Here is a 27,052-nt window from a genome sequence, read left to right on the forward strand (position 1 = left end):
GTGAAAATTGAGGGCCTGGCATTATATAGCCAGAGGGCTGTTAACTAAATACCATGCTGATGTGGCTTAAAAGTAGATGATCTGTTCTATGTTTTATACCTGGCAACTCTGACCTGTAAAATGAAAACTACAGCAAGCGATAGAAACAGCTGAGTAAAATGACTTGGTCAACATCACTGCCATTACTTCTGAAGAAATGGCCCCATTTCTAGTGTCTTTGTGAGTTCAGAGAAGCCTGGGAAGGCACCTGGAATATGAATGAAGCTTACCTCTACTGAATGAGGCAGCTCTGTAGACAAAGCATCCGGGCAGTTCTTGCAGAGCAGAGCGATGGCCTCGGCAGTCAATTCTGCCACAGGAAAGAGGTGAATTCAGAGTGTATTCATGGACAAAGGGCCATGGGGAGTCTAAGTTTCATAAAAACTACAAGTCTGCAGTTTCTACAGTGGCACTCAATACAGCGGTGGCCTTAGGGTTGTTGTGGCCCTAGGCAAGAGAGTCATTTGGGGCCCCTTAGATGCATAAGTTGAAGAAAGAACAAAGTTTTTAATAAGTTGAAGAAAGAAAGAGGATTTGTTTAGTTTTTTTTAACATTGAGCTATATTCTAGGTTCACTGCATCTACTATGTTGGCCCAGCTACAACACAAATTCCTCACAGGACATAAGTCAACAGCAAGCGTGGGGCCCCAGGCAGTCGCCCGGTTTGCCCTCTCCTAAGGTGGCTACTGCTCAATGGGTAATGGTGTGTCCATCTTCCCGGCTGGTTTCAATTCAAGGGCAGATTTCACCATGCTTTGTTCACACTTTCTATGGATTTCTTACCAGCAAATCATTTAAATTGAAATGCATACCGAATAGCAGGTTCGATACAGGACAAGAAATCCAACTGGAGAACAGGTGTAATACGCTTTGCAAAGGCCCGCCTTACAAAGGACAGGGATATGTTATCGTTTCAGTGGAAGAGACTGAATCTTTAGGTCAGGCTGTAACAGCTCCAGTTAGTAGTTTGGGAGGTCCATGCCCCAGTTGGTATGTTGGCCAACAAGAAGGCAGCCAGCATATGAAGATGCAGTTGGCAAAGGTAAACACTGTGCTCACTTTTGTGAAAACATAAAATCCACCTCTTACTGTTTTCTCCTTGAGACAAAGTGTCAATCAAATAACTGGCCCACAGGATCGAGGCTGAGGAGCTTAGGACTGAAGTTAAATAAGCCTAGGAGAGAAACTTCCAATTACAAACAAGCTTGCAACTTCCAGCTCGTACCTGACATGGACGTTGTGCACTTTAGTCCTAAAGGACATGCCTTTAAAAGGGTTCCATTAACCTTGCTTTTCTGTCATTTCAAAAGGCCTCTGCATTTCTTAGTTTTGGAATGCAGCAGGAACAACGTGTGTCATGGTATTTCAAATGCAGCTAAAAGCCTTACCTGACACAGTCTTTAGTGAAAGAACACCCATGTGCATTGGTTACTGGATATTTGGACCCGTTACACATAGGTAAATCAGAGCTGCTCTGCCGAAGACAGAAAGTTTGTCTTGGTTCACACCAGTTGGAGAGCAGGTTTTGGCTTGTTGTGCCATGAACTAAAAGTCACATGACAGCCGGGATCACCCCAGGGTTCAAGGCTATAGTATATCTGTTGTTCTTGCCCAACAAGTGACATCTGACATTAAATCTCTCTTACTGCTTAATGTTCAGCATATTAACTAGCAGACCACCCCAAATTCTCAACAGCTTTTGGCCTGACATCCTTCATTCCATAGAAATATTATGAAATACTGCAGTGCCGCAGCATCACCCAAGGTTAATGCTTTTCCCCAACAGCCCCATTCCATAACGCTACGAGGCATCGGTCAACCTTTAAATACAGTGGAAACACATTGATTCCAAGAGTGATTGTAGTCAGGTTTGTCTGCAAGCCTCTTGTTAAATGAGGGGCAGTGTGTAGGTTTTCAGCCAAAATGGTTGCTTCACCAAAAGTGGATAAACATTATTAGTCCCATGTAACTTGGGAAATGGAGACACATATATTAAATAATTGGGGAAACGAAGAATGATTAAAAATAGGGCAGTCAAATAACTCTTTAAAAGCATCACCTCTTTACTATGCTACTTTTCCTTTGTCTGTCTCCTCTATCTTTCTCTCTTCTACCATTCCTTTCCTATCTCTCTTCCTCTTTTCTGGATGCTACTATTATTTAACCTTCAAACAGTGACCCAAGTTATCCACCAGCTAACAAAAGCAAGCATAAGCAACAGTGGGGTACATAACCAACTTATCCAAGATATTAATATTGGTAGTCTTTGCTTATGTATGTGACAGTCTCTTTCAAGGATGCCAGATAAAAGTGAGTTTTTATTTTGAGTTCTGTGGAGTTGCTAATTTCTCCAAATACATTTCAGAAATCAAAATAAAATCAAACCACACTTTAGCAAGGAAAATCATTGAGAAATGTCTATGAAGATTGACAAGTGACGTGAAAACAAGGCCACTGTTTTTACTCACATTGTTGATTGGGGGAATTTTTGGTTGGCAAATGATAAGCAGAGCTCATGAATGACCCTAAAAATGATAGCGTGTGTGCAAAGAACTACTTACACTGAAATATTCTGGCAGCATCTTAGTAAGATGGAGGTAGGCCTCAGCAGCATTGCTGCCAGAAGGGATGTTGAAGTTTTGGAGTTGCTCTTCCCAGTACCGCTGCTTAGAGGAGGTGTTGAGCAAAAACTAGGAAAGCCCACAAGAATACACAGGAGCTTTTAGGAGTGAACAGGCATACACTGGGAAAAATGGTAACACTGAGCTAATGATCATAATAATTATTAAATATAATGCCACATTTGGTTTTAGCTTTTTGATTGTTATTCAGTGAATAAATTATTCAATAAACCTTGAACTATTTGATGGAAAAATGTGTGATTAATAGACTTTATTGAAGCATCCAGATTAAACCTAATTAAAACTATAAAGAGAAAAATAATCATTAGATATATGTAGTACATAGAAAATACACTTCCTGTTGATAACCCAAGGTTTTATTTTATTATATTTAAATGTTTTCATCTTGTTACAAGGTTTCATAACTGCATTCATCCACAATAAAACCATCAGCAGAACGACTGATAATGATTGGTGAACCCTATTAAAGAACTATTAAAGAAGAGAAGACACAATCTAGTTTCTCCCTGAATTGGCTACTCAAAAGATCAGAAAATGGTGATTTTTGCAAGAAAATGAATTATTTCTACAGTTTTTATGTCTCATTCAAAATAGAAGAACTTGTATAGTTGAATATATATTTTACTGGCGTATCGTAGACATGTAGATTTATGGTCATCAAAAAACAACCTGTGCTTCATGGTACTCGATCTACTGCTAGAGTCAAAAAAGAAACCTAAAAATGCAGAGACCTCCAAACATCTGCAGTAGGTATAGGAGCCTTTAAGAGATCCAGTGCTGGACCAGACAGGGAGTCAGAGAACTGTTACCAGTTTGTTCACAGCCATTTCCTACCCTTTGCTCAGCAGATACTGAATGCACAATTCCTTACAAAACAAAAAATCCATGAAATCCTTAAAATCACAACATATGTTCAGGACTTTGTATTTATATCTGGTTATCAAAATGAACTCAAATCTACAGGATGAAGGTTTTTAATATGCAAATCCTTCATTTGACCCCTATCAATAAAGTACCTTCTAAAAAAAAGAAAATAGAAGAAATATTTCCCCCCTCCTTACATAAAACAGAAGAGCTTGGGTGTATCTGAAACCAAGAGTGGGTTCTTCATACATGTTAGACATCAACAAGGAAATCGTTAAAACATGTTGGAAGCTTCAAATGGTCTGTCCAGTGTTAAAACAATTAACTTAAATCAGCAAGGGCCCATGAGCACCTTGGATGCACTAGTGACCTGGAACTGTATTCCACTAGTTTTACCTTCATGAACTTGAAGCTGAAGATCTTCCTCCACGGTGACAAATGTAAGCACTGTAAAATAATGTCGTGAGAGCCCAGCTCATTCAACTCCTGGTGAAAGAAACACAACACAAGAGATGAATTAAAAGAGCCAGATGTTTTAGTTGTGAAAAGCCCAAGAACCTAATAAGCACCTACTTTTTCCACTGGTGAGCAGAGAGGATTGTTCTTCTGATTTACCATGTTGGCTGGTTCACAGGAAGCAGCAGAAGACTAAATGGAAGAGAATCCAAGTATTGGACAGATGTGGGGAAAATGGAAAACTGCAGGTGCATGCTGGTCATTGATAGGACTGGCACTCATCGCTGCATCTCCCATGATCAGGGCTTTCAGGTGATGGCCACCAAGTTTAAAAATAATTACAAGCACCTTCTGAAAGGAGGCTTTGCTCCTTCTCATCTCTCCTCTCTATGCATAGCAGAGTAACCTGATAAATCACAGCTATATGCAGTTATATATGCACAACTGTACATACACTGTATACAGTTGTATATCATATATATATATATACTGGATGTATCGATTAATACTGTGTGGGCACACCTACCCAAGACGCTTACTGCGCAGTAGCCTAATAACACTGTGCAGTAGCAAGCCAGTCAAAAACTGTTCTAATAACCTACTGCACAGTGTTATTAGGCTACTGCGCAGTAAGCGTCACAAAAAACCATGCACTGGTGCTACTGTGCAGTAAATGTACTTACTGCGCATTCAATTAGTACTTCATTAAGGAAGTACTAAACTAAATGGTCAGTAACTATGGCGCATTAATGAATGTGTAGACATGCCCTGTGACCACTATATTCCTTACTTTATTCCATGGGGAACCTTTAGGGTCAGATCCTGCTCCACCTATTCTGCATCCAAGTGACACTTAGACATCTATAATGTCTACGTGTGATCCTATTTCACCCTGCTCAAGTCCCTAAAAATTGGTAATCCCAAAGGCGTGTGGGTCCTCCGCACTGTTTTCTATAATTTAGTCATACAGGTAAGATGAAGGTGCCTTGCAGAAGTAGATGAGTTAAAGGTTAGTTCAAGCGAGGTGGAATTAGGTTTGCATGCAGATAATTACACATCTAATAAATGGCCTTTTATCTTCCATTAGGCAGACATAACTATACAGAAAGGATGCATAGGGAATATTTTATCCACAAGTTTGCAATAAGCTCAAGACAAGGAAAGATGATCATCATTCATTCTAAAGCCTTTCCTTTCTTCTCACCATACCAAAATACTCAGGAACAGATGGCCACAGTACATATCCAAGCCACGTAAGCTGTGCAGCTTGAGTTGACACAGTCCACCATTGAGCGCACCAAGTTGCTGGAAGTGATTCAGAAGCAAAGCATTATTATTGTGGTTATTACTTAGTATGTCAAAGTATCCTGAGTATGCTAGCGGCTTCCCAGACACTGGGTCTTTAGAGCAAGGAGCTGACCCTGTAGGAGCCAGATTTGAGACCTGATGTTAGTGTTGTACTACTGGACTGTACAAGGAGCACAGCAGGAACCAGAGAAACAATCTGAAAGTCCCAATCTGATTCCTGGTTTCTCCTTTTGCTCCAGTGGGGAAATAATTTGAGAAAGCACCTTAGTAGGGCTGGACAGTCTCTCCACCTGCACTGGCTCCAGTGTGTTGAGGGAAAGGAAGGCACAGTTATGTCCATTGAGTCACTGACCACCACAGGAGGAGAGAAGGTGGGGCAGTAGTTGCTCTCCTCTCCACCAAAGCCTTAGCAGTGAGGGCAGCCTGTATTGAGGAATAAAGGGGCATCTTAACCAGGCACTGTTTCTGGGCTCATAAATTCATAGATTGTAAGGCTGAAAGGGACTGTGGAAGATCATTGGGTCCAGCCCCCTGCACCAACCAGAAAAGATAACTGGGGGAGGGGAGGTCATGATTGAGCCATAACCAATACAGAGGGGAAAAAAGGTATAAAGGAAGCAACATATAAGCACTTAGCCATGTTGTTCCTAATGATCAGTAGGGACCCAGTGAGATGAAGAGGACATCAGGAAACTACTTCTTTGCATCAGAGGGAGTGGTGTACCCCTGAGGTAAGACATCTCAAAGGGCTTATGTATAGAAAAATCCAAGGCCCTGCCAAACCACTGTAGAGCAATCGCTAAGGCAACCCAAGCACCGGGGGAAATATATGAAGATCTGCAGCAGTCTACAGGTCTCAACAGAAACCCCACCGCTCCAAGACAGCATCCCTGCAGAGCTTCCCAGAGCTGCACTACAGATGAGCACAGGGCCCAAGGAGATCTGCCATCAGTTCAGGATTGTTATACAGGTTTGACTCCCCTTCCCTTTGCTCCCACCATGGGATGTCAAAGGCCACAGGGATGAAAAGAGGAAAAGATTTAAAAATAATAAGGAAGGACTCATATGGCCTTGACATTTCCTGCATTAAACACAAGGGTCAGCAACGAACTGAATGTAAACTCCAAGTTTAGCATTTTGGGAAGTTTCTGGGAAGGGCAATTAGATTTTTGCCCCCTTGTGTTTCTCAATATTCTCACTCATGGATATGGATAATGGATTTGTCCCTACACAAAGCACTGAGCTATTTGGATGAAAAGTGCTCTGTATGAGGGGTGCAAAGCTCAAATGGCCCACATCTGGACCCAATTCTGACAGTGCCTGAGCTGATGTCTCAGCATGAATGAACACCACCATTACTTGCCCTGCCTCCACCAAAATGAGTCCCCAGCAGGGATCAGCATCAAGGATTGTGATGGCAAGGTGAGTGATGGAGGTATTAACCCATGGGACTCCCTGAGCTGCTGTCGGGGCTAGCACAGCGGGGTTCATGTCACTGCCACTAGCCCCACTGCTGAACTTCTGGTCCCCCCAGGGGTCCTGCAGCCCAAATGATGCAACTCAGGGTGGTGCAGATGCTAAGGGACATGGTTAATAGCCCAGAGGTTACACGTTCAAGGCCACAGCAGCAACACTCATGGCATGGCCCTGTTTCATGGTTCAATGAATCTGTGAATTCTGCTAAATACCTTGTCACACAAGTACACAAAAAAAGGAAGGAAGTAGGCTAGATTCAATTCATCAGCCTTACGTCCCTCTGTTCCACACCCCTTCGGTACATAAAAGCAAGGATTCTTCATCACTGGTTTTACTACTGGGAATGATGGATAAAAGCTCTTATTCATCATCAGGCCACATGTGTTTTCATCGTTGTTTTAAAAAATCTCACCTGAATGACATACTGTGTGGCTGTCCCAAATACACTCCACGTCAACGGGGTAATTGCTCCAGGAGCTGCTTCACTGTGAATAGCCAAAAACATTCATTCTCCGAGGTTAGATTGCAACACTGAAAATAGCATGTGGCTTATTTTTTTTTTAAGCAGAACACAAAACCCAAAAAGAGCACTGCCATAATTAACTTGATTCTGTTTTCTAATTGCACACTTCATGCAATTATTCTGTAGGCTATTCAAATGCGATCAGAGTTTATTTGCTCCGTTTTGAACCACCCATTGAGAATTAGGGATAATAGGATATGCTTTGCAGAGCATGGGTCATCTACTTCTGCAATTGGTCCAGAGGGGGGTAACAGTTAACTGCTGTTAATGGAGTTACTTCCTCAATTCATGGATAGAGATCACTGCTCCTACTATATGCAACAGGAGCGGGGCATAGTCAGCATATCAAATGGAAACACCTATTTCTTTACAGGTTTAAATGGTGAAGGGCTACATGCTTTTGGCCTGGTAAATCAAGATATCCATGTGAAACCATTCAGTCCAAAGCTGTTTGTGGACAGTCAGAAGTTACCTGATGGTGGCAGTTGTTAACCACTGAAGATCCGAAGGTAAGCCGGTGTCAAATTCATGCATCAGCTCAAAATCTGATTCCATACTGAAAGATGTCATAGGCCTAGCCTAAATGGAAGTACAAATTGGCTCTCCTTATTTGGCTTGATCCAACATTTGGTCATTCAGAGGCACATTGACATAGCTGTGGCCAGCAATTTATGCAATATTCCTCTCATTTTCCCACTTTTCTGAGAGAATTTTCATCGAATCGTACAAAATTTGGGTTGGGAGGGAACTCAGGAGGTCACCGAGTCCAACCCCCTGCTCAAAGTAGGACTCTAAAGATTTACCCGCCTCCTTCCCCCCCCGCTTCATACAGAAAGTGCAGCAAATAATGCCGCACTTGAAGACTCCATCATCCCGTTCCTCAACAGAGGACGAAAACATTTGTATCCCTGTGGTTTTACCAGTTTCTTGATCTGTGGTAGGCAAAGCTGGTTTTAGAGGCAAGTAACCAGTGCAATCTCCTGCGGCTCCACCAAGCTATGTAAAAACATACTACAGAGTACAAGTGCACATCATCCAATGTGCAAGTGGGAAGAAGGTCCCAGTCACTGAGTCAGGTCTATGTGAATCCATCACTAGCTCTGGGGACAGGAAGCCACCAGCCTCAAACCAGCAGCAAAATGAGACTGAGGAAGTAAATACTGGGACCTGGATGGTTTTGATAAATACAGGGTACAACACGCTACAGCAACGTAGTGTCCACATGCACCTACATGCAACTAGGAGCTACTTCACCATGGTGGTGCATTCCCTCACTACAGCACACCACAGCAAAGTAGTTGCTAAAAATAACTATTTGTGGTGTGCACAGTGCTGTTCCTGTGCCATGGTTTAGTACTTCCAAAAGGAAGTACAAAATCACTGTACGGTAATGACGGCACGGTAACAGCCCATGCCGCACCGTGCCAGCTGTGCAGTTATTTTTGGCCTCTCCATCGCTATAGCAATGAGCTATAATGAGGGAATGCATTGCTATGGTGATGTAGCGACGGTGTTGCGGTTTTTGCCAATGGACGCTACGGCGCCATAGTGCGTCGCTATGGCAGCTTAGCATCTCGAGTAGACATGCCCAGTGGGACTTAGTCTCCACAACACCCAGTGGGGCAGGGAGCTATCATTAACTATTGTTAACAAAGAGTTTTACAGATGAGTTATGGAGGCAGGTGCTGGTAACATTGAGTCCTGGATGTTCAAAGAGTAGTGGTGAGAGCCAAAGAGAAGCCAAGGAAGATCCTGGTTTTTAGTCTCACCTGAAGGAAGTAGATGAGGTTTTCTTTCACAGCCCACTCAACATCCCTTGCGGTTCCATATGCTTTTCTCACCTTTAACAAACAAATAATTATGGTTCAGCATGGCAACCATAAGGAAGCAGAAGTCTGTAAAATGCAAGCAGACACACCTACCCAAAGAGCAAGGCCAGCCACCTTCAGAAACATGTCATCAGAAATGCAGCACTGGGAGGTCTCTGTAGGGTGAGAGTCCTCTAGCATCATGGTACCTCCACCAACTTGTAATTATGCAGCACAGTTGAGTGAGAACCAAATTCATGTTTCAGGAAGAGAGATTTGTAAGAGAGGGAAGACAAGCCTAATGGTTAGCGTGCCAGACTAGGGACTGAGACACCTGGGTTCTAGTCTTTGTTTCCCCACAAAAACCTCCTTGGGTAAAGAAGGAGTTAGGTGCCTACTTCTCCCTGAAATCAATCCCTTTTGTGCCTGTCTCAATGTCTCCCTTGTTAAAATGGTAATATGTACTGACTTACCCCACCACAGTGCTGTTAAGATCATTATATTAACTTCTGCGAGAGGCTAAGATACAACGGGAATAGATGCACATGAGTATCTCTGAAAGAGATGTGGAGACTACCTCTTAGACAGAGAGGACTGTGTCTGGAGTGGCCAAAAGTGCCAACATGTGAAGCTAAAGCCAGCAGGTAGTCTGGCTCCCCAGGCTCTGTAAGGTAGCCTGTATCATAGATCCACCTGGGTGTGCAGTTTGCTAACTACTTCTTCCTGCAGGCATCACTATGCAAAGCCAAGGCCATGTGCGCTCTGATTTAAAGAGAGAATCTGCACGCAGACAAAGACCGGGAAGATGGTTACACATTACAACACTCACTGCTCATATGGGCATATTGCTTCTTCGATCCAATCTTCTTACGGGTGACCTGGAGTCCGTTTTTGGGGCTGTGGAGGAGAGTGATTGTATCAGGCTCCGCGCTGCCAGTTACTGTGGACTGGGGAGAAGGAAAAACAAAGAAAGAAGATCTACCACCCTACTGCTGGTGTTTTTTTGTGCTTCCACGGGGACAACAAGTGCTCCCCATCCACCGTGAAATGCATCAGAGCTCACCAAATTCATTATGCAAAAGAAAAACTCGTGACAGCACTACCTTGTGCTATCACTACCCATTTCCAAACAGAAAGACTGACGATGGCATATTGCATAGAGGTGTGACTTGGTAACTTTCCTCTATCGTAGCACCATCGTACCAAGGCCACAAACAATTCCTTTCCCATGGGCACCACTCATGGTTCAAAACGATCCTCTGTTCTCAGACAGCAGTTACGCTGTAACATGTGGAAATAGCTATTGACTGAATGGATTTGACCTATGGTCCTCTCAGACTAATATACTTCTTTGGAGGAAACGGCAATAAACTCTATAGAAAGCCACCTCCATTCCCATATAATTGCATTTTCAGGCTCATCGGGATCACACCTTTCCCAAACTGCTGCTGCTTTTTTTTATAAGCAGCTCAACCTGTTACAACTTAAAGGGTACAGGTTAGCACCCCACATCTCTATGAAGGCCTCTGAATATGTCCCGGCTTGCAGAGCCCTCAAGCATATTGAAAGAATAATGAAGAAGCGCTGAGCATAGGGGCGCCAAGAAATATTATTCTTGGAGACCACAATAATCCGCCTGGCAACTGTCAGGGTTTTGCCTCTCCTTTGGAATAGAAAAAGATCGTTCACTGTTGCTTTCTCCAAGTATATAAAACATATCACTTGTAAACTGAGCAGATGCCTTTGCTTTTGTAGGTCTCGGTCAGTGGTGTTATTTATAACTGGATCAAACAGCTTGTTAGGTAAATTACTCCCCAGAGGCCTTAATTCCTTCAAGAAAGCTTGAAAGCCACTTAGCTGTTCTCAGCCTCTTCCCTTTGATTTAAAATACACTGTAAAAGTTTATAGCCAGATTAGAATGAACTTCACTTGCACCTCGCTTGTACTCTGGACTAGTGCTTTCCTGTCTTGCATGAATGCTAAAGACACTGCAGGAAAAAATACCCAAACTGTGAAAGCACAATGCATCTGATGGGTAAATTCACACAGCCTCTACAATGGTTCCTGTAGGAGAGACTGATTCCTAGCCTTACTCAGGATTTACCTACATTTCTAATTATGTTTCGATGCTTTAATTTAAAAAGCCCCATAAAGAGCAACTTTCACTCAAAAAAGAAGAGAGTGAATTTTTATGGAAGCAGTGCGGGACTCTTAGTGGACCCTCAGTTTTTTTCTGAAGGGATTTCTTTCAATCACTGCTTGGATAATATAATAAAATTCAGTTCAGTGTTGAACAGAGAGCTCAATTTTAGGCAGTTTTTTTGGGAGCTATTTGCTGAGTAAATCATTGCTTTTCAAAGAAAATTCACCCAGGCAGTGCATTTTCTCGTAAATTATTCCTCTCTGTGGAGCTCTTAGGGATTCAGTAAGTGACTTGGCTTTTCCAACTGTAAAACTAAAACCTAAATGAAAAAAATAAGCTTCCATCTTGCAATGCAAATACATCTTGGGCCCTTCGAGTGATATTTGTTATGCAACAGGGGTGTAGGTTGTAGCCGTGTTGGTCTAAGGCCATAGGCAGACAAGGTGACTCTGATCTCTTTTTAAACCCGAAAGCTTGCAAAAAATTTTTTTCCAACTATTTCAGTTGCTTTAATAAAAGAAATCAGATTCACCCAAAGAACCTTATTTGCTGTGCGAGGGATGCATGCAAAGATATACATTTAAAGAAGACAATGAGGGGAAATAACGTTAGGAAAGTATTTGCTCTGGCTAGGGGTAGACTGATGTGAAATGCCTGGGATGCCAATACCACCCTTACCCCTCCACAAAGCACTCTCTTGAATAGCATGTCTCTTTAAATGGAGCCAATAAAGGCAGCCTATGTACAGCTCCAGTGAGAGTTGCAAGTCTTTAGTTACATCGGGATTTGGCCTGTTGACTGTAATCAGAATAGCAGGTGTTCAACCTCTCTCCAGGTCCCTCGAAGCCCAGACGCAATAAGGCACTGCTATCACCACCCTCTGACTGCTTTCCTTTGTGCCAGACTGGCGCAGAACTGCATGGCACACTGCATGTCTGGCTGTGGGCTTCCTCCATTTTACTGCTTTCTGCCAAATCTTTAAATGCTCATCATTAGACCCGTAATGCTTCTGTAATTTCTGCTTTCTTGGGCTGCGGGATTGCTGCCCAGGGTGATTCTTTCCACCGGGATGGGAGCTGTGGCAGAGGGCCACTTTACACGGTTCAAAGGTGGGGTTTGGGAAGTGATTTATGCTAAACATAACGCAGTTCTTCTGTGGGCCCCGGACACATTGATGACGGTAGGTTATGGACAGTTCAGACAGAAAAGGCTGAGACTAAAGATGTTGGCCCTTATACGCAAGCAAAAGTCCACATGCTTCAACAACGAGCAAAACAACTCAAGAGGACTCTAGTTCTCCCTCTGTTGCATTTCAAGGGAACAAATGAAGGGAAGTGGAAGTTGCATGTTGTCAGCTGCTTGAACAGTGCTCTGCAGAGGTCCGCTAGGTTTGAGGAGTGTTGGCCCAGTGTAAGCAGCAGGGTAGGGAAGTCTTGAATTAGGGAGTGATGAACCCAGATGACCTTTCAGCTCTTCAACTTGGCCACACAGCCTCTGCCTTCTCCATTTCACCCCAAATCCCTCTTTCCAAGGAGAAAGGAGTTCAAACGCAGCAAGGCTCTGCAGAACTTCTCCTCGGTAGAAAAGGAGATGGCCGAGGAACTTGCCTCCACAGAGCGAGAACAGCACGCTTGAACCAAGCAAGTCATGAACACGGCTGGGAATCACAATCAGTTCTTGAAGAATAACCAACCTGAATTAGAGATGTGGGGAATACACGTTCCCGCCTTCAAAGGACTGAATAACTATGAAGCAACCCCCTAACAAACCAATCAGATGTACACAAGAGAGCAATGCCAGTGACATCCTTGTTATCCTATTTCCTTCCTATTTTCTCTGTCTCCCAATGGCTCCAAAATTATATTTAAACAGCAAAGGTCTTCACTAACCTCCCCGATTCCATAGTTGGCTTTAATAATAATCTTCCCAGGATGTCCCGTAAGTGGGTCACAAGTGAACAGCGTTCCTGAAATGGATATTTTATAGGAGAATTAAAAAAAAATGACTACACAATGCCTAGTGGAAATAAAACCTAAAGCAGTATTCATAGAAGATGTCTGCCTACAATCTCAACTGGCTTTACCTCAACCAGGCCTGAGTTGCTTATGTCCACACTGGCGATATTGAGTTTTACTAGGACAAAAACTCATGGCTGGCAAATTTCAAAGCTGTGTGTAGAAGGGGTTGCAAATAATATCATACAACGTCTCTGAGCAATTGCAGTTAAGTAGCCCAATGTGAATCTCAAGTTTCAAATAACAGAAGCAAGGGTTTTTTGGGGTGATCTTGTATTGGACCCACTGTATGTAGGCACAGCAAACTCTTAATAGCAGAGCAAAAAATATCACTGAATAAACATGAACCCTGAATAAAATGAGGAAAACAAGAAGTAATTTTCTTGTGGGTGGTCTCAAAGAAGGACACTACAAGAAAATAAACAGGAAAAATATATTACTTGTGAATTATCCATTGTCCTTAACTGACATTATCCATTCTCCTTAACACACACACACAAATTAAAGAATATATTAAGGCTGACAGTCACATAATTTCATGTTCAAATGGTTCAACATGCATAATTTCAGTTCAAATGGTTAACTCCTGGCAAAGTCATAAGCAACTGGAAACTGGGTCTCATACTAAGAAGCACTGGGCGACATTAGTAGGCGGTAGATGTAGACACACCTACATCCAAATCCTGTTTTTCAGTCTTTCCCTTCATACTGCCAGCTCTGCACAGTGAATACAACATGAAAAAAAAACCCTGAAGTCAATGACCTTTAGCCACACGAAGCAAGGGAGAAGGCTCCCAACGAATGAATCCAACCACCGTCCTGTGCTCTGACGATAGCCATAGTAGCACTCAGTGGTACGGTGGGAGACTGAGGCAATGGAGCTAATGCTATGCCAATATACTAGCCAAGCCGCTGCACGGGTTGATTAGAGACCTCCAAGGCTGCTGCGGTAGCACACAAGGTCCATGTACAAAACCAAGAGAAAAAAAACTGAGGGCTGAGCGCCAGCGAACACACAAGCATCTCACCTGCAGCCTCAGCTGGCACCATTTGCTGAATGACAACCCCCATGAGTGATGGGATCAGCTGTCCTCTTTGATGGCGATATCGTACAGCCGGGAAGGAGTACAGTGAGGCCCAGCAGGCCAAAATCGCCCTCCACACCTGTGATGAAAAACAGCCCAGACCATCATGCACCATGCAGCACCACCCAGGACTGGACTCAGCTTATGGGGAAAATAACTCCTGCACAGTTTGCAACTGAGCATTCGGACAAAGGTCTGTATTCTCCATTTCTTTGAGCCACCTCTGTGTCCTCTCAGCCAGAGAGATGAGAAAAGAAGAAATCCTCCATCTCTCTCCTCGGCTGCGTGGTCCTCCTGTGTGGACACTTTTATTCAGTGGACTAAACTTGATTTATTTTATCCCCTTCCAAAGGGAATTAACCTAGATTGAATTGAGGCTTGATTTCAAATGGTGGCCCAGGAGTTAAGTGCAGTAACTAATCCACTTTTAACCGTATCATTCACTGATTCCTATTAAAGTTTTCTCAGTTTATGGACATTACCATTAAATAATGAGGCAGTAGAGAGTCTATCTTTTTCCTTGACTAATGCATCTCACAGTTAGCAATGTTTCCCCTGATATTCAGCCTAGCTTGCATATTGCTAAATCCAACCTCGTCATCCCTACACAGATCCCACTTTCCCATTCAAATGTACTACGAGTGCAACGTACTCATTGCTACTTTAGTTGGAAAGCCCGACTGAGTGGATTTTCTATTCTTGATCCCAAGACATAAAAAATGTAGTGAAGGGCTAATGAAGAACAAAGTAGGTTGGTTGAGATATGAGAAGATTTCAGGGATGTCTGCACAGCAAAGATAAGGTGTGATTGGAGCACGTCTAGCTGTCATCTAGCTGGCATGGGTAATTGTAGCATGGCTGTTGCTGACACAGGGATACAGAAACCTTCCTTGCACACCGCAGCAAAGAGAACAGCGGTTGTCACCCAGAGGAAGCCACCTTACCTGCTGTCTCCCCCTAACTCCCAGCTCTGAGTAGAGTTGTCCAGCGGCAGCCCTTTCTGTTGTATCTTCTCCAACAGGACTGGACCTGACTGCTAGGAGCTCCTGCTGCAACCCCAGTTCGTCTAGCCGCTGAAGCACAGCATCTTCTATCTCACGGGACAGCCTGGTGGTGTTGAACATTTCAGAGTATCTGTGGTACACAGAGCAGTCTGAATTAGCACAGCCTGCCAATGAAACATAAATTCAAAGAATGAACTGGTGCTTCGATCCTTGTAGATGAAGTTAAGACAAGGTTCTTGTAATTCCTGAGCGCCAGCAAATCTCTGAGTCTAGTCTGAGAGGTGCTAAGCATCTGGATCTCCACATTGGCCTGGTGGTGCTGAGATGTGGACTCATGTGAACTCCCACATGTCGATCCTATATCTGCCACCCTTTCCCTGACTCTCACACCCATCCTCAGCATTGAACCACAGGAGCCAACTGTGCTGAACAGAATTTGGGAAGTACACGTATGGCTTCTCAAATCCCACGCGTCTTGCATAGGAAAACCATGTTGGTCTTACTGCCTTCATGGCCCTCCCTGTCTCTGAAAGAGCTCCAACATCTGCTACTTAGATTTTATAGATCAAAGAGAGCTTCCTGCCATCCCATTTGACAGTCCTAAATGAGTCATATCAGTTCCAACTGCAAAGGAGCAGGGAAGAGAAATGAAGATATAATGGATCTGATGTATAGGTTTTACCTTTTACAAAGCTCCTGGAGATTTCCTGGTTTAATTTTACTGGAAAAAAAATAACAAAATGGATATCAAACTAAAATAACTCCATCTGCCTCCACTGTTATGCTTACAAACCAAAAAATAGGCACTGAAAACATATTGTGAACCGTGGCAAGTTTAATTTTGGTCAGAAATAGAGTGAGGGGCACACTTGAGACTATCGTGTTGATGTTGTTGGTGCTAAATCAGTGTGCCTGAATCCGTCAGCAAATTCTAAGGAAAAGACCACAGTGGTGAACAGGTTTCCTTCTAAGTGTGACACTCACTTAAAAAAAAAATGCATTCTATTTTTAAGTGAATGCAGGAAATTCTGAAGGCCCCAAACCTTGAAGATAGAGCATGAATCACATCCAACGACACACAAGAAATACTTGCAGATAAGTCCATCTTACCAGGCCACTTGGGTGAGCTCTTTCACAGCTTCTTGGAGCTCCTGGTTCTGCTTTATGTGATGTTCCAATGCTAATACTGTGACACAGAAGCCTGGGGGGACTATGAACTGAAAAGCATAATGAGGATCACATTGCATATGAAAACTGTTACCTCAGACATCAAGAGCAAATCTGGCAGAAAAGTTTGTGCAAAAAAAAAAAAGCATGCCAAATTTGCACACATCATGACCACAACTGTATGTGCCATGTCAGTAATTACACGTGCAAGCAACTTTTGCCTAATCATTTGCATATACCTTTGTGCTCGCAGTTATGATAACTGCACTTCCTCATTAAACATACAACCACGAGCGCATTTTTACCTGCAGAAATTTCTGAAAAAATTTTCAGGGTTCTCGTTCTTCTAAAAACCGTCTGATTTTATGAATGAATTATGAAGAACTTACCATATTTTTAAGCTTGGTTTTAGCCCAAGAACTTTCACAATTTATATTCAAACTTCATTCATTACTGATATATTATAATAATGCAGAACGTTGCATTTCGAATGCTTGATGGTAGGTGATAACTCTTTGCTGCTGTGAGAACTGCAGCTTATTTCCAACGTGTATCTTGCCAAGATATAAATCATTAACTTTTTCTCTTGATACCAGTAATAGGGCCAACATTCTTATCTATCACTGGCACATAGCATTATAGCTCTGGATGCTTTGATGAATATGCCTTTTGGGAAACACTGCCAGCCTCTCTTTCTATTCCTGATTCTGCATCTTGTGCAATTTTATGTCAAGGGCAAAGTCCAAGATCCTCCTGAGTATAACAGCACACATACCATCAGTCTTCAGTGACTTCTAGGGACAAAGTGCCTGTATCATGACACCAACTATCCTGCAAACCCCCAAAGCCAGGGAATCACCGAGTTAAAGATTGCTAGATGTTGCTCTTTGAGATCAGCTCACCTGACTCCCAAGCTGCCCCTGTAAGTGAGTGAGCTGCCCTATCTGAGCTCCTTTTCCCCCAACCTCCTTGGTGCACTGCGAGTGCTCTTCAGTGAAGGACACCACGAACTTGGAGCTGGCAGGCAGTGATGGCTCCTTCAGCTTTAGTGGAGAATTAGCATAAGGAATCAGGTCTCCAAGTTCATCTCTGGAAATGCAGAAGTGGTGTATGTTAGCTCAGGAAGGAGGGGTATGCGACAACCTTTTGTGCCAAGAAACTTGAGTCACAGGATTCATTACAAGCTAGGGAGTGGTGGGAGACAGCTACACCAGTTCCTAGGAAAATGCTCAGTATTGTCTAATTAAGTACTGATGGCATGCATCCAAAAGTGGCCTAGTATACTTGCTTTTATGGGAAAAAAATAGAAGCGCTGTGCCCTAATGAAAAGCTTTTCTAGGACCATTATCCAAATACTGTGTTTCCTTTGTAACCGGTCTTGGTCAGTTTGTGAACATAACCAGTTTAGCTGGAAACCTGCAGCAGTCTTAGGCCAAGATTTTTCAAATGCACTTTGTGGTTTTACTTATTTGTTTTAGGGAAAATCTTGAGCTATGAAAGAAATAATCATATTCCACAGCACAGTAGTGTGAGCCATTCACAGTGAAGAATGGATTGTAGTTTTCCTAAAGCTCACCCATAAACTGAGATTTTAATATTTTCTCAATTTTCAATTACGACTGGACAAATCTTGGGGGTGAACAGTCTTCAGCCCCTGGTATGCTGCTTGTGAATGGATAATGTTCCTGATGCATTATTTCCATAACATGACAGGGTTCCCAAGTAACACAGAAATAGGGCTGGAAGAGACTTCATGAGCTTACCTAGTCCAGCCCCCTGCTCAAGGCAGGATCATCCTGGCCAGACTATTATTTATACTCCCAAAATACCTTTCCACTTCAGAAAGCAGGAGGAGGTACCAAGCTGTCTGTATTACTCCTTCTTTAGAATAAACATGTGCAGGGATACACATTTGCACAAGCTTGTGACTTATTTGCTTTGCATAAGCAATCCTTTGAACAACAACTCACTTGATCCAAACAAGGTGGATCCAGTCCAAACTCCCCCTGGGTTGGCCTGTGTACAATTCAAAACGAAACAACTGCAAATACACACACCACAAATACATTCATATCTGATGCCTATTTGGTGACTGAGCATTTTATTTGAATGCATGTTTGTAGATCCCCCGTGGCCGTATTCACTCAGATCCACCTGGTGCTACCAGAATAATGCCTCTGTTTTTACTTGTGATTTTTACCTGTAATAAAATTCAACCAGGCCCCAGCCTCGCAACAAAGAATTCAGCTGGAAATCAGCAATACACTCGTGGAATACTCCTTTCCCAGCTGAACCATTATATACCATGGGGCGAGCTTCCTTGTCAAGTGTAGCACAAACGCTGAAGGACTTGCCATCTGTGTTAAGGTGAAAAAAGATGGTTTCCTTGGATTTATGACAGTACTTTGGCAAGATGAATCAAGCAAGAGCTTTTGCATATTCTTAAACAGTTCTCCAATCTCTTGTATTTTTAAAATATTTCTCACATGTGCTCTGTATATTTTTTTAGAAGGCACTTGGTTGTTCAGCATTTTAGGGACTAGAGCAGTTGGCATCTAGTCCAAAACACAAACTCTGAGCAAAGAAAACTGGACACTGCACACGTTATTTCAAAACTAGATGAACTGGAGCAGAAATCCTCAACAAAAATAGGGATTATGTGCTTTAGACCGTTATCTAATGTCCTGATCTTTCAGTGAATGCTCCACATGCTTATATTTAGGTATGTGAGTAGTCTCACTGGAGTCAATAGCAATATCCCATGCTTAACATGTGCCTGGACAGATGAAATCATGCAAAATAAAACCAAAATGAGAAATCAAATTACAGCAATGAGAGCTCTGAAATGCGGTTTCTCCATGACATATCCAGGAAAATTCTCCTAAATGTCTCTACCAGCTTTCAGTAAAGTTATTTCTTAGATGCCAAAGATGTTAATTTGATATTGAAAAAAGTACGAAGGTAATGGTAAATTGAGTTCTGTTAACATACCTGCAGTGAAGGTGACCCTGTATGTGTCTTTAATAATACCATCATCAGCCATCTCAGCCAGCAAGGCATCGGTCCAGTCAATACCGGCTTTCTTCCCATTTGGGAAAAGAACATAGCCAACAGCAAGGCTGAAGGAAAAAAAGAACAAATCCAAAGCTCAGTCAAAATTAATGGCCTTTTAATGAAACAAAGTGCCGACTGTTTAAGACAGATTGCAGAAAATGGTTCAAACCTGAACCGAAAACAGGCAGCTCCTAGAAGAGCCATGGGATATGTAGGCTGAGTAGCGATGAGCGCTAGGAAAATAAGGGGAGAAAGAACAATTAATCTACTTTCTGGTAACAAGCAAGAGAAGAGACAAGACTGAGAGTAGACATCGCAGGAAGACTGCAAAAGAGGCAGGTGAACAGAGCTACCAGGGGAAGACCCAGACGCAGGCATGGGTGAACCCAGAGGCTGCCCAGGACCTGGATAGAGAGGGGGCCCGAAAATGGAAAAAAAAACCAATTGCACAAAATAAAGTTTTAATATTGTGCATATACAGGACTGGCAATGTTATCAATGGAGAACGAATAATTTAAAGACATTGATACCACAGATGTGATAAAGACTTTTGCAACAAAAAAATCATTATCTCTGGCAAAGGGGAGCCTGATAGTAAAAGTTTGCCCAGGGCTGCCAGGAGACCAGGTCAGGGGAATAGGGGAAGGAGAAATATCTAGAGATCACTCCACACAGTTGGGGAACTGGAAACTCATAGTATAGGGGACCTGGGAAAGGGTGAGGTTAACCTACAAAACAAGAAGGAAGGGGAACTTTTAGCATCTTAATCAAACACGGTAGGAGAACAACTATTGCACACGTTCTTTTTTCTACTCTAGTTCATTTAGGAACGTAAGGTATATCTGACTTTAACTTTCCTGATTCTTCACTAACCCTCATGGTTACTCAGGGGAGGACTGGTAATTAGCACTGCTGAGTTTTTCCCAGCAAGATTCACTCCGTTACTTGGGTCTTTGGGAAAGTTGCTGGACCTGCCTGTGCCATGATTTGCCTACCACTAAAATTGCTCCTACAATGTTTCCTACAATTGTACATTTATTAATGTTAGGAAATCTTGAAGCAATTTGCAAAGTGCTAAGCTTTCTGGTGTGATGCTAGCTACAAAAGGCCAGGATTTAAATGCTTGTCTCTGATCTTTCCCATGCCATTAGCTGTGGGTGAATGGCAGAACTTACATGCCTGGAAATCCTTGATGTGTGACAATAAGGCAGAACAGTGAATGATGTAAATTGAGTCAACACATAAAGAAAAGTGAAAGCTGTTCCTAAGGTTACTGGCAACCACAAAATGGTAGAGGCAAACTTTCCCCCTACCCTATCCCTTGGACATCCAGGTGTGATGTGGAAGAAAATCTGATGGTGCAGGTGCAGAACAAGGGGTGTCTCATTGTCTTCCAAGGGTGCAACTTGCTGCTGTTTTGAAGGTATCTTTTATACAAACTCCTTGAACCTACTTACTGTGTTGTAGTTGCTGGTTTACAAAGAACTGTTAGGTGTGCCGAGGTCCCATCCTGCAAGAAAAAGGCCTGAGATGAAACAGTATCCTAACTTGCTCAAGCTAGCTGAGACATCTGCTATTTTTAATCCATCAGCTGTTCCCAACGTGCTTGATCAAATTATATTTTATGTCCTGCATGATGAAGAAATCTCCAGACTTCATAAAATAAGTAGACCCCAGAGAAGACTGGGGTTATGTAGCATTTTATCATTCTGTATTGCCAAACATACTGGATATAAAATTGCTAGCACTTGACTCGCTATGTCACCTGTGAAAAGGTCCCAGACAGAACGTGATGGGCAGACCATGCAAACCAGACACACCGAGGAACCACTTTTGATCCAGCAGATGCATGAAAGCAGATGCTGACCGACAGCTTTATCTGGTTACACAAAGGTGTGCAAAGGTGAAAGATGGGGCTGCAGACAGCATAATGGCATTGTGTGGAAAAGCCAGGAAAATGCGTGGGAGGAGGATACCGACCAGCATCAATTGGAGAACCAGAAGCAGGAATAGGAGGAGCAAAAGCAATGGCAAGAACAGGAAACAAGAGAAGACCCACAGGCAAGGACTATAGAAACTTGAACTGAAGGTTTGTCAGAAGGCACAGATGTGATGGCACCTTCACTTTGCCAGATTTTTTTCCCACCCTGAAGCTCCCTGGCAGGTTCCTTTCAGGTCTTTCTGGTGTGAGTGCGTGCCTGGTCCATGCTGCATACAGAGAAGGAGATGCTAGCCCTCTACCAGCAGTGAGCGATTATTTACCAAAGCAAATATTTCATGGCTTTTAATGAGTTGTGCAGGGAGATCATTAACTTTGACTGCTGAGGGACTGGGAGGGATGTAACAAGGCAGCTGGCCCCCCAGGCAGCTGTGACACACAGAGGCAGTGGTGACATCCAGCTGTCACTGTGCTGCCAGTGTAGCTATGCAGCTGCTATTTTTCTGCCCCCTCCAGTCAGTGCCTGGGGCTGCTGCACTGGTTGCCACACCTTAGTTATGCTACTGACTATGAGAATAAAAGTGCTGCGGGCACTGCTCGTGATAGGAATCAGATACTCCAGGGATCAGCTCTATTTTATGAGATGCTGGTGCACTGCTGCCAGTTTGGGCAATGCAGCTGCTGCATTTCCTCATCCAAGCATGCAGTGATATCTGCTCACTTGAAGACATACAGGGGGCCCAGCCTGCCCATGTACAAGTGCTGCTTCCAGTAGACACATAAGGGCTTGCCATACCTGTATCTACACTGGGAGGGCCTCTGAAGAAGCATTTCCTTGGCACTAGACCCAAGGTGGGTTTCCAGGGTCTATTGGGAATCCTTGGTTAATAATTCTGCCCAGCCCATCATTCCCGCTATTTGTTGGCATACACCCCTTCAACAGAGCCAAAAAAAAAAAAACACAGCAAAGGAATGAAAGCTGAAAAAGCCATGGGCAAATGTTTGCTGTGTCCTTCATTTAGGAGGGCTAAGACTCCTAAATGAAGGACGCAGCAAACAGCTCACAACACCAGCCGGTTTGAATCAGTGCAGCTGCAGGTCCGCTGATTCAGTGGAGGGGTTTATCAGAGGCTTTGGCCAAAACGGGCAGTGATCGGTGCCCGGATCAAAACAAGGTACAAAGAGAAAGCAACAGGGAGCAAAATAAGCATAAATGAGCTGAGGCGAGGTCCGAAACACAAGAACGGTTTCCTGCTGCTATTTCCCTGATACCAAAAGAATCAAAACTGAGGTTTCTTAAATATTTCAGGACACTGAGTGGACTAGGGGAGCTCAAGGAATAGATTTGTACCAAAAATTAACCCTCAGTTTCGAGGAGACAGGACCAGGATCCATTGGTCTAATTAGGTCTGATAAGGTAATTTGAGGCACTCCAAGGAAGAGAAGAGAGATTCTGCCTACTCGGCTTCAGAAAGTTTGGAACTTGTGGAAACTTTCTGCAATTGCAATTCTGTGATCCGTGAGACTTCCTACTGAATCCAGGTACAGGACCAAGCTGCTGTGGAGGGCAGGGAAGACTTAGAGCGCTCTATGGCATTAGGTCCTTCAACGCTTGTGGGACAGCAATGTGCTGCTGCAAAACACTGTGTGGAAGGGGGGCAAATACAGCCTGTGTTTTGCCTAGATTACTTGAAGATCTGGAATGTGTCCTTACAGGAAATTAAATGTCACGATCGAGATTAAGTAACAGCTGCATCCATCACCACTGACTTCCAGGAATTTATCTGAATGCATGAACTGTACTAAACGGATGCTGCCTCGAGTGCCAGCAATAATCTCCAAACTCATCCACAGCATCACGTTATGCAGCGGCCAACCTAGTGTAAAACCAGACCTACCCCCCCCGAGGCGTGGGCTCACTTGCCCCTGCCTTCCCAACCTCTCCTGAAGCCTCGCAGACAAGATGTCACAGCTCCACAGGCCACATCCAGTCCACGGGCCAGATGCGTGACATCCCTGCTTTATGGACATTACCGCCAGATCTTCAAATATAACCTTCCAGTTGAGTGACATTTGGATTGGATAGCTAGAATGCAGAATGGCATATTAAGACCTACCTCAAAATGCATCAAAAGCATGACATATCGGTAAAACTCCTCCCAGTTTCGGATACCTGCAGAAGGGCAGAACGGAAACACAGACTTGAAAGTTCACTGCAAATCTTGTTAGCAGCCAAACCCTACCTCAGTCTTTAGTAAGAGGGTAATTCTTGTGCCTAATTCTATGCAACACTTTCTTGGGTCCACTCCATTATCTGCCTGGAGAGATGAAGAAAGCCCTTTGATTCTAACAGTGCTTTGATGTATACAGTATATATCACTTAAACACCCAGGAGTTAGGTAGTGGTTATTTAAATCATGCACACAACACTGGCCTTTTGCTAAATCTCACTGATTTCAATGTCACTTAAACCAATTTAAGCCTGCCTGTCAATTAAATTGGAAATGGTGCTACCAGTCCACTGCAAATGGTGGAGATAGGCTAGAAAAATGAACTCCCACCGAACAAACCAAGCAGCTTTATATAGCCCTAAACTTGGCTACAAAAACAATTTTTCCAAAACTGCCCCATTTCACATCTGAGCATGAATGCTGTAACAACTGTCTCTTCCATGATCCTCTCATCATTTACAGTTAAAGTAACAATTGCGAGGTACTCATCACAGTCATTGGGATATCGTTACCATAAGAGTGGGTCCGAATGCCTCTCAGAAAGAGCTCTTTCTTCTGATGATTTTCAATTTCAATTTCTCCTATCTGCTGACCCCATTGCTCATACCGAGAATGTTGTTCCCCATCCCTGGGGGGGAAAAAAAAGGTGTAGAAAAACCAGACAGCTTAGAAAGAAGGCTTCTTATTCAAACTTGTTAGTCACAGAAGTGTTGCTTCTAAATGAAAGATGCACATTTTGGAACCAAGATTTATGCCTGCAATTTATCTAGCATACTTCTGAGCTTGAATAATGTCACACACAATTGTTCAGACCAGGGTTGTACATAGAGATGCCCTGAGAATGAGACAACAGGAAGAGTGGAGTAATGCAGTAAAACCTAGGAAGAGACATGTGATGATGACTGCAAAAGCCTGCCTAATACTCCAGGATTAGGTTCCCAAACTGCATCTGGGAGGGCATGAAAGGTTCTTTGGTGGGGGGCAAATCACAGATGCAAGCCTCCTGCTTCAGCAACTTTCACATCCCCTGTATCTCAGTCGCTGCTGCCACTTCCCCAGCCACTGCTTCCCTTCCCTTGGTGGTGAGGGAAACCCTTGAGGTCTGGAATACGCTGTGGTAACTGAGTACTACTCTGCTAATTTGTAACCGAGAAGAGAAAATGTATTGTCCCAAAATTCAATTCAATTAATCCGTTTAAAGTTTACAGATTGTGCATGGCCTCAACAAAGAATTAAAATTTTCTTCTAAGACTGCAAATCTGCACAGCCTCCCCATGAAAAATATCAAAGGCAAAATCTTACATAGCTTGTCGGCTCTATTTTCCCAGCTTTATTATGAAACGGCCTGTGGCAATATTAGCTGATGGCATTGTTGGGCTATTAAAGCAAAAATTACAACCAGCCCCAGAAGTGTTAAAAATTGTCTCTCACCTTTTGATCCTTTGGAAGAGTTCTCGGCTCCACTTCTCTAAAGCCAAGGCGCGTGCAAACGAGTCTGGATGACTGTCGAATTTAAAGTCAAATACATCTGTAAAGGTGGTCCAGCTACAAAGAAGGGAGAAATAAAACACCCCATCAGCCTTCATTTGGGATGGGGCCAATTGCTGTACTCATTGCTCAGAGATCTCATTTGTCTTTGGGACTTGTGGGATTTGAAACTTGTTATTTCTCACGTGTGGATTTCTACAATTTTTCTTAATGCTGCAGTTTTCTGGGAAAATGAAGGGAGGGACAATGGAGAAACCATGCTATGTGAAGAAGACTACTACAGAAAGGCACAAGAAATTATCCATCAAGTGAGGCTGGCACTCAACAACTCACAACGAGGGGAAGATGCTGCTTTCAGATTGCAGCTTGGCATCTCCTGTTACGATTTGCACAGTCCACCTTGCACTAAAAAGGTGATGAGACTTTGACAGCTACGTGGGACCTCAATTAATCTGGAAGGAAACCGGGTGGCCACAGTCTCTGCTTCAGATGAGAAGAATACGGGTCGCAAGTCAACTGCAGCTTCTGCTGCTGGGAAGGGACAAGAGGAGGACTTGAACTCAACAGCTCCTTAGTAGCTGGTGCAGCAAATAAGAGGGATTGTTAACACCCGTGCTGCACTGTACCTAGGTGCAAAGAGTCCAAGAGAAAATCCGTAGAAAACAATCTAACCTCAATGAAACAGAAAATATTCTGAATATATTATTGTTAGTGGTCTTGCTATACAGAAGACCCTTCCCAGTTTAGGAGCTTGGATGAGATGGGGCTGAGTGTTGTTGTACAGGATCAGGCCCCTGCTACTCGTGGGGCAATAGACACGGATCCAGCAACATCTTTTTTCCGCAATGAAGTGGATCAGTTGTGCTGGGACACATCCCAATGTAGCAGTTCCTCTTCATTTGGTGACATCTGTTTATAGCCCTATGGTATAACCCCTCCACTTGCCCAAAGGAGGTTTGAACCTGCATGTCTCACTTCCCAAAAAAAGGTGCTGTAACCACAAGCCCACCGGGCAGCAGCCAGAGCCCTCTTTCCAGCTCCTCTTGGGGGTAGCCAGGAGAACTGCCCAAAACTGCAGTTATGCTGCATTCAAGTGATACACAGACATGCATGTGAAATAGGACTGAAGTCTGTAATGTTTTTAAAAGGAGGCCAAATGTTGACCTTAAAATATATAACAGCTTTCCAAGTTAAAATCTATCCCGTATTTTAAGTGCAGTGTGTTAACAGCACGGCAAAAGCTTGTCAGGACCCTGAAGCCAGGGTGTGTGGCTGGGCTGGTTTTGATCAGATCTTTCTTCAGTGAATGAGTCTAACAACTGAACCTAACCAGGAATTCATTATACACGTGGGAGGAAATTCGATCCCGAGTGAGGGCCAGCAAGAGGCCTCAGTGCTGCTCCAGCAGACTCAGCAGGAGCCAAGACTTGTGGCTCAGTTTTTGTTATTTGTAGTTATACTCAACAATGGGATGCATCCAAGTAAAAGAGAGGATATGCTTACCGGAGAGAGAATTTGACATGCACAAGTTCACCCTCCTCGTCACTCCACTGTTGCCGATATGGCCCCTTCCTGGAAGATTTAACACCTTGTCAGCTTGTTTTTATGTCAGCCGCATCTCTTTATCGTCCTTTAATTTGTTTTGCACTCACCCCTCCTGCATTTACTGAGCTCTTGTGCAATCCATGGGCTTTAGTACTGCGGGATTTCAAATGCTTAAGATCAAGAGAGGGAAAGTGGCACAGGGAAGGAAAGACAGAATTTGGCAACTCCCAAAAATCTCAGCAAGGGAGTGGAGCATGCTTGGGA

At 43.4% G+C, this 27,052-nt stretch overlaps 1 protein-coding gene across 2 annotated transcripts in view; it reads right to left on the reverse strand.

The window, feature by feature from the left end:
- The window catches only part of LOC149857068 (uncharacterized), a 44,121-nt gene that overhangs the window by 11,358 nt on the left and 5,711 nt on the right, over positions 1-27,052 (reverse strand). For both annotated transcript variants that reach the window (XM_090062958.1, XM_090062957.1), the window contains exons 4-27: positions 26,747-26,815; positions 25,187-25,300; positions 24,268-24,383; positions 23,642-23,697; positions 21,043-21,095; positions 19,523-19,650; positions 18,732-18,888; positions 17,434-17,620; positions 16,475-16,581; positions 16,047-16,085; positions 15,305-15,494; positions 14,304-14,439; positions 13,150-13,226; positions 9,947-10,064; positions 9,232-9,335; positions 9,079-9,150; positions 7,782-7,888; positions 7,199-7,271; positions 5,212-5,307; positions 4,120-4,194; positions 3,943-4,032; positions 2,602-2,730; positions 1,130-1,214; positions 270-349 (exon numbers count right to left, since the gene is read on the reverse strand). In XM_090062958.1, the coding sequence (XP_089919084.1) occupies positions 270-349; positions 1,130-1,214; positions 2,602-2,730; positions 3,943-4,032; positions 4,120-4,194; positions 5,212-5,307; positions 7,199-7,271; positions 7,782-7,888; positions 9,079-9,150; positions 9,232-9,335; positions 9,947-10,064; positions 13,150-13,226; positions 14,304-14,439; positions 15,305-15,494; positions 16,047-16,085; positions 16,475-16,581; positions 17,434-17,620; positions 18,732-18,888; positions 19,523-19,650; positions 21,043-21,095; positions 23,642-23,697; positions 24,268-24,383; positions 25,187-25,300; positions 26,747-26,815 (2,458 nt within the window). The remainder of the gene's footprint in view (positions 1-269; positions 350-1,129; positions 1,215-2,601; positions 2,731-3,942; positions 4,033-4,119; positions 4,195-5,211; positions 5,308-7,198; positions 7,272-7,781; positions 7,889-9,078; positions 9,151-9,231; positions 9,336-9,946; positions 10,065-13,149; positions 13,227-14,303; positions 14,440-15,304; positions 15,495-16,046; positions 16,086-16,474; positions 16,582-17,433; positions 17,621-18,731; positions 18,889-19,522; positions 19,651-21,042; positions 21,096-23,641; positions 23,698-24,267; positions 24,384-25,186; positions 25,301-26,746; positions 26,816-27,052) is intronic.

The sequence above is a fragment of the Crocodylus siamensis genome, chromosome 9, assembly GCF_052110815.1.
Source record: "Crocodylus siamensis isolate JL-2025a chromosome 9, ASM5211081v1, whole genome shotgun sequence".
Lineage (NCBI taxonomy): Eukaryota > Metazoa > Chordata > Crocodylia > Crocodylidae > Crocodylus > Crocodylus siamensis.